The sequence below is a fragment of the Bison bison genome, unplaced genomic scaffold (genome assembly GCF_000754665.1).
Source record: "Bison bison bison isolate TAMUID 2011002044 unplaced genomic scaffold, Bison_UMD1.0 scf7180017864340, whole genome shotgun sequence".
Classification (NCBI taxonomy): domain Eukaryota; kingdom Metazoa; phylum Chordata; class Mammalia; order Artiodactyla; family Bovidae; genus Bison; species Bison bison.
The window spans coordinates 6,238,741-6,245,636 of NW_011494912.1; the positions used below are offsets into that span (position 1 = coordinate 6,238,741).

A 6,896-nucleotide genomic window follows, 5' to 3' on the forward strand; every position below is an offset into this window, starting at 1 on the left:
CTCCCCACCTCACTCTCTCCCACTAGCAGAGCTGGCCCAGGGCCCAGCCTAGACTGGAAGGTGGGGCGGCCTCTGAAGAGCACCCCTCGCTCTCTTAGCCCCCTTTATGGGGCTCCCAGGGGGCAGAGCCAGGCTGCCCTGCCTCGGGGCCTTGTGGTCCCCTTGACTCCCAGAGGCTCCCGTCAGATCCCCCTGGGGCTGGGCCTGGCCGAAGCTGACCTGGCCTCCCCGACGGCCAGCTACCATGTGACGCCAGACCACAGTGGGAGAGCAACTTTATTGTCAGAGGGTTACTGCCCCTCCGTGAAGACAGGCTTGCAAGAAGCCACATCCTGGCCCCCCACCCAGCCAGCCCTGCCTCCTGAGGGGCAGTCCAGACCTCGAGGGCAGGGAGAGGCTACCAGGGCCCAGAGGGAGGGGGCACAGCCTCCCAGTAGCACCAAGGGCGGTGGGGACAAGTCACTCCTGCCACAAGGGGAGACCATGGGGGCGGTGCCAGCACCTGGGAATGTCTGCGTTTGCTGCCGTGGCCGAGATGGCAAGAGAGGAGCACCAGGGCGGGTCCAGGGCACAGAGGACCTGACGCCCAAGAGGCCTTGAGGGCTGTGGTCTGAGCTGCTCAGGGGCACCAGAACCCGGGACGGGAGCCAGGCTGGGCCCGCAGGACCGAGCGCAGAGTGTCTCTCCCCAGCAGGGCCTGGGAATCAGGTGGCGACCCCTCCTTCTCCTTGGGACACAGGACTTGCCTTGTAACTCGAAGGGGCCACCCTAACCCTAACCCTGCTGGTTCTCAGCAAGTCTGGGAGAGGCTGGGGCTGGAGGGACGGCCCCAGTGGGAGCACCGTCCCATTCAATCCTCCTCCTCGCTGCTCAGCGATGGGAGGCCCTGGCAGGGTGGGTGGGGTCAGAGGGATTAGGATGCAGCAGGGGGCGATGCCAATTCAGTCTGAGGATCCTGGCACCCCAACGCTCCTCTCTCATGGTCTCCAAGTCCACTGACTGTCAGGGGTTTATTCAAAGTTTCCCTGGCCTTCAAGAGCAGCTAAAGGCCAACCTGCCCACCTCCCCACCTGTGAAGCAGACCCCCGAGCCCAGGGAGGGGTGTCTAGGAAGGAGGCCGGAGGGCCCCCAGGGTCTCCAGCTGGGCAGGGCCTGCCCTCCTTCCCGGCTGGAGCCTCCAGGGCTGCCCGGCCCAGCGCCTGCCCTGTCTAAGTGTCCCCGTGAAGAGGGGGAGCTGGCAGGTAGAGAGAACACAGGTTCAAATCCTGCCCCAGTCCTCCACGGTCCAGGGGCCTCGGGCAGGTGATTTATCCTCTCCCAGCCTCTGCCCCCATGTAAAGTGGGGGGAACAAGCCTACGTCCTAAGGGTTAAATGAGACAATGTAGGGAAGTTCCTCGGATGGGCCCAGACGACTCAGGGACCCAGTAAATGACGAGTATTATGACGATTCCTGCGCCCCGCCCAGCCACCAGACCCCATCTCCAGCAGGGAGTGGGGGTGGGGAGGGCAGGGACCAGGGCAGGGCTCCGCCGGGGGCGCTGGGCCCCTCTGGCCCCTGCCTCTGGCATTGCCATATGTCCCCAAGGCCCCCGGGAGCCAGTATCCCTGACGGGCACCCAGGCCTGGAGCCCAGTCCCACTTGGGGCGTCCTCAGTGCCGACGGCAGCACAGGCCTCAGGGCGGGGTCTCTGGCGGAGCCGGGGCTCCTCTGGGAGAGCTGGCCTCTTACTTCCCGCCGCTGGTCCGGCCAGCACTCCTCTGCCCGGGGTCGGGCCCGAGCAGGGCGGCCAGGGAGCCATCGGGTGGGGGGCCTCCGCGCTTCATCTTGAGGTTGGCTCTCAGGGCGGCGTCCTGGCCAGAGCCCCCCTCAGGGGTGGCCTGGGGATCTGGAAGGAAAGCAGGAGGGTGGGCTCACGCAGGGCCTCCGGAGCCCGCGAAGCCCCTTCACTTCCAGTCCCACCAGCCAGGGAAGCTCTGTGCCCAGTGAGGGTGGGACAAAGCGGCTGCCAGCGTCTAGTCCTCATGCATTCATTCCCTCACTCATTTATTCATCCACTCATTCACTCATCCATTCATCCATTCATCCACTCATCCATTCATTCACTCATCCATTCATCCATTCATTCACTCATCCATTCATTCACTCATTCATCCGTTCATTCATTCTCCCACTCACTCATCTACCTATTCACCATTTACTCATTCATTTATTCTTCAAACAATGCTGACCAGGGCCAGGTTCCAGGCACTGCAGAGGTGCCAGGGAGAGATATAGACACCCCACCCCATAAGGGAACAGAAGGCTCAGCGGAGCACAAGGAGAAGACAGGAGGGCGGCTTCCCAGAGGAAGAGATCCTAGAGTAGGCCCTGAGGCCAGAGCTGGTGTTCAGGAGGGACCAGTCTGAGCAGAGGTGTGGAGGTGGGAGGGGCCCCGGGCACCTGGATGATGGCTGAGTCACCGGACACCAGGCTGTGCTAGGGGAGGGACTTGGGAGCTCTATGTTGGTCTCGGGCAGCAGGGAGCCATGGAGGGTTCTTGAGCAGGGGTGGGACAAGGGCCATCAGGGCAGGGAGAGAGGGGATCAGAGGCAGCACGGCGAGGGCAGCAGGGGAGGTGGGGCGGAGGAAGATGCTGGACTCAGCGTGGGTCACCACTCACCATGGATCCCAATCATGTGCTCCAGGATGAGCACTCTCTCGGCCAAAATCTTCAGGGCCTCCCGCAGCTGCTGCACCCCCTCGCCCTGGGGTGGAGAAAGCCGTGGGGTCAGGGCCACTCTGCTCCAGCATCCTGTCCCAGCCCGCCACTTCCTCTTCTCACCATCGTCAACACAACGGCCACCACAGATAAGAGACACCCCGGCACCAGGGCTGGGGTTTGAACTCCAGTTCACAGACACGGAACTTGAAGCCCAGACGGGGTGACCAGAGTCCTGCGGCCCCACAGCCCGGAAGTGGACAAGCCGGAAATGGCCAAGCCCGGGGCTTCACACAGGCCTGTCTGCCTCCAGCCTGAGCTCGCCTGCTCCCGTGACCGCCAGCTGCCTCCCTGTGCGCCCTTCTTTCCAGAAAATATCCTGCTGTGGGAAGAGCACCTCATAGGGACCCATGGTCGGGAGGCGCTTTGCTGGTCTCCTTCCCGGTCCCACCCACCCGAGGGCAGAGCCGAGGCTTCCGGAAGGCCCATGGGAGGGCACAAAGATGGCGCCTCTGCGTTCCTGGGACCCAGCCTACACATGGCGAAGGACCTCGTGTGTCAGGACACGTGAATAGGCTGATTAATGGAGGAGACAAGATGACAAGGTCACTTTGAAAAAAAAAAAAAAAGTGATGGTAGAGAGGCAAAGCCCCACCCCGGCGTCTGCAGCAAACAGGAACCTTTTTGGCTGGTGGAACATGACAGCTCTGTCATGATACTCAGATTAATTGAGCTTAAAGCTAAAGAAAACCGGAGAGCACGCTACTGAGTTACACAAGAGAGCTCTTCCCATCAAAGACCATGAGAAGCTGGGCTCTGGGTAGTGTCTGGGATGGGGGTGTCCCCAGTGAGGAGCAGGGGCTCCAGGCCCCCTCTGTCAGGACCCAGTTAAGCCTCAGTCCCTGGGGCACAGGAGGCATGCTGATGAAACTGGGCAGGGGGAAGTCGTGGGTACCCTCCCAGTCTTCCATCACAAGTGACCCCAGCATTCACATCTTCCTCCCACTGCCTCTTGTGCCTACCATGGCTGCCATGGTTCCAGCCTCTTCCCCCTTCTCCAATCCCATAAGGACCTCTGGAAGGTCCCCTGATCCCAGCTTTACCCCCTCCAGCCCAGCCTGCCTCAAACAGCTGCCCACCTCCAATGCCCACTGCCCATCTCTCCAGACACCCCCACTCCTGGCTTAGGATCTCCCCAAGCTCACTCAGGGGTGCTGCATGCCTGCTGTGCCGGACGTCTGGCCGAGCCCTGTCACACCAGGTGACTCATTCTCAGCTTGCCCCACCGGCCTCACTCCCTTCTCATCATCCTGGTCCCCAGCCTCCCCTCCGCTTCCCAGAAGGTATGGTCCCTACAGCCATGCTCGCGCTCGATCCACGCCCCCACCCTGCCCTGTCTTGCTCTGGCCGCTGTGTGCTCCCAGCCTTCCTCTTCCATCCATCCTCTCCCACACCCACCAGCCAGCTCTCCACCTGCCCATACACCCTTCAGTCCGCCAGCACTGCGACCTTGGGCACGTCCGTGTGCCAGGCACTGTCATGGGAAGGCCCTGTCCCTGGAGAGAGACCCCACAGCCTGAGGCCTCCTTCAAACAGAGGGTCTCATCTGCAGGTCCGTGGCTCCTCCGCCCTCTCCGGTGGGGTTGCCCCCACCCTCAGGCCCCGGGCCAGTCATCCCATCTGTGCTCCCCCACTGCAGCTGACTTCACAACGGGCTGCAGTCACCATTCACTCCACTGCCTCTCCCGCTGGGTGGGCCCCCACTCGCCCTGCGGCTGATGCCCCGCTCAGGAAGAAGTGTCGGTCCAGCTCCACTGGACTGGCCTGCAAGGACACAGCCAGGGGGCAGGGGGAGCACGGGCCCAGGGGCACAGTTACCTCAGCGGCGGCTTTCTCCTCCTCTTCCCCCTTCCCGCCAGGCTCCCCCTGGGAAGAAAGTCACGCAGTCAGTGATGGGTGCCCAGCTTCTCTACCAGGGACCTCTGCACAGGCCGGCATGGGCTTGACTTTAGGGGCTTAATTCTGTTTCTAGGGAGGGAGGAGTCAGGTTGGAATCCAGGTTCTGGCCCTTTCAGGGATCAAGTCCTCTGCCATTCCCCTCTGTTTCCCTGACTCTAAAATTGGGGCCAGGGACTTCCCTGGTTGGTCCAGTGGTTGAGAATCCACCTTCCAGTGCGGGGGGACGTGGGTTCAGTTGCTGGTCAAGGAACTAAGATCTCACAGGCTGCACTGCAATTAGAGAACCTATGTACTGCAGCAAAGACCCAGCACAGCCAAAATAAATAAATGTAAAAAATTAAAATTTAAATAAATAAAAAGGGGCCGGTAATATCAGCCTCACCATAACACCTAGGAGGCCACTTACTCTTATGTGACTTTACCTCTCCGTGCCTCAGTTTTTCCATCTCCAAAATGGGGATAATAACAGTGCCTGCCTCACAGAGCTATTAGGAGGATTAAATAAATCACTCTCAATAACAAGCTTGGGGAAGGCCTGCCTTTGGAGGCTAACACTCCTGGGTTTAAATCTTGGCTCTACTTTGGTCTAGCTGTGTGACCTAGGGCAAGTTGGTTAACCTCTCTGGGCCTCAGCTGCCAGTTCTAGCAAAGAGGGAAAACAAAGCACCATCTCGCGGGGGCACTGTGAGGCTTAAACCCACTATGGATGAAGAGGGCCTCCACATAGAAGACGCTCAGCAAAGAACCCCCCTTCTTCCACAGCCTCGTGCCTCTGACATAAGACTTGGGCATGTGCCCACTTCCTTGGCCCTGGAGATAGGGGCTGAGTCTTGTGAATTCTTATTTTTAAGATGGGAAATGAGTGGTCAGCTGTCTATATCTACTCCTGGGAAGTTCAGAGAAAGCAAGGGACTCTGCAGGTCACACAGCACATTAACCCAGGGGCCTGGGCTCCCCAGAAGAACCTCAGGACTCTTATCCGAGCCCTTCAGTAGGCGGCTATTTCAGCCCATACTTCATATGCCCGGGGGGGGGTCCCCACTTCCCAAAGTCCCCCGTTCCCAACTTGGGCAGCTGGCGCTGCACCCAGCTTGCCTGATTCTCTCCCTCTGCTCCATCCCGGCTGGGCTGGGTCTGGCATGCCCGAGGCCTGAGCTCAGCCAGGCTGCCTGGGGCAGACACCCACCGAGTTGGTACCCTGTGCCTGCACCAGAGCCCGTCGCCCCGGGGGAGGCCCACACACACGGCCCCACACTTACAGACGGCCCCGTGGCGCCCCGCTCTCCAGCCAGGCCCTGCAGAAAATCAGACAAAGCAAGTTAAGCTGTGCCCTTCACAACCCCTTAGTCCTCTGCACGCCCTCTCCCTGCACTGGGCTCTGGAAATCTGAAAAGCAGGACAGGAGGAGGGTGGGCAGGAGAGGAAATGGGGGGTGCCACAGCGGGGGCCTGTCTGCTCCTGGAGCCCCGGCCACTGGCCAGTAGATGACCGTGGGCTTCCACCGAGTCCTCCATCTTCTCGTCTGTGAAATGGGCCAATGCCAAGTATGGTCATCACTTGGAGAAGGCACATGTGTGCGTGCGTGCTCAGTCATGTCAGACTCTCTGCGACCTCATGGCCTGTAGCCCCCCAGGCTCCCCTGTCCATGGGATTCTCCAGACAAGAACACTAGAGGGGGTTGCCATCGCCTCCTCCGGGGATCAAACTCAAGTCTCCTGTGTCTCCTGCATTGGCAGGCAGATTCTTCACAGTCTGAGCCACCAGGGAAGCCCAGGGAGAAAGGGACCAGATGGCCATGCACACATGCCCCCAGCACTCGGAAAGGGCCCTCTGCGAATGAGCGACAGCAGTGGTGATCTCAGGCTTCCCTGGTGGCTCAGACGGTAAAGAATCCACCTGCCAATGCAGGAGACCTGGGTTCGATCCCTGGGTTGGGACGATCCCCTGGAGAAGGGAATGGCAACCCACTCCAGAATTCTTGCCTGGGAAATCCCAGGGACAGGGGAGCCTGGGGGAGCCGGGCAGACTACAGTCCACGGGGTTGCACAATCAGACATGACTGAGTCATTAACACTACTCCTACTAGTGGTGAAGGCGAGGGTCCCCACCTGGGCTCCCCGTCAGCACTGAGGCCTGGTCAGAAGGCTCCCTGGAGCCCCAGAGCTGCACATCGAACCGTCCTCTAGCACCCCGACCTGGCCGGCCAGGAGGCACCCCCACTCAACCTCTCCAAAGTG

The 6,896-nt window shown here is 60.7% G+C and overlaps 1 protein-coding gene across 1 annotated transcript in view; it reads right to left on the reverse strand.

Moving 5' to 3' along the window:
- Window positions 1-257: 257 nt before the first annotated feature.
- COL26A1 (collagen, type XXVI, alpha 1) overlaps window positions 258-6,896 on the reverse strand; it is a gene marked incomplete at its 5' end in the record, with an annotated part of 122,916 nt that continues 116,277 nt past the window's right edge. Inside the window, 4 exons of the mRNA XM_010854335.1 lie at window positions 258-1,887; window positions 2,662-2,746; window positions 4,579-4,626; window positions 5,919-5,954. Of these exons, the coding sequence (XP_010852637.1) occupies window positions 1,727-1,887; window positions 2,662-2,746; window positions 4,579-4,626; window positions 5,919-5,954 (330 nt within the window). The remainder of the gene's footprint in view (window positions 1,888-2,661; window positions 2,747-4,578; window positions 4,627-5,918; window positions 5,955-6,896) is intronic.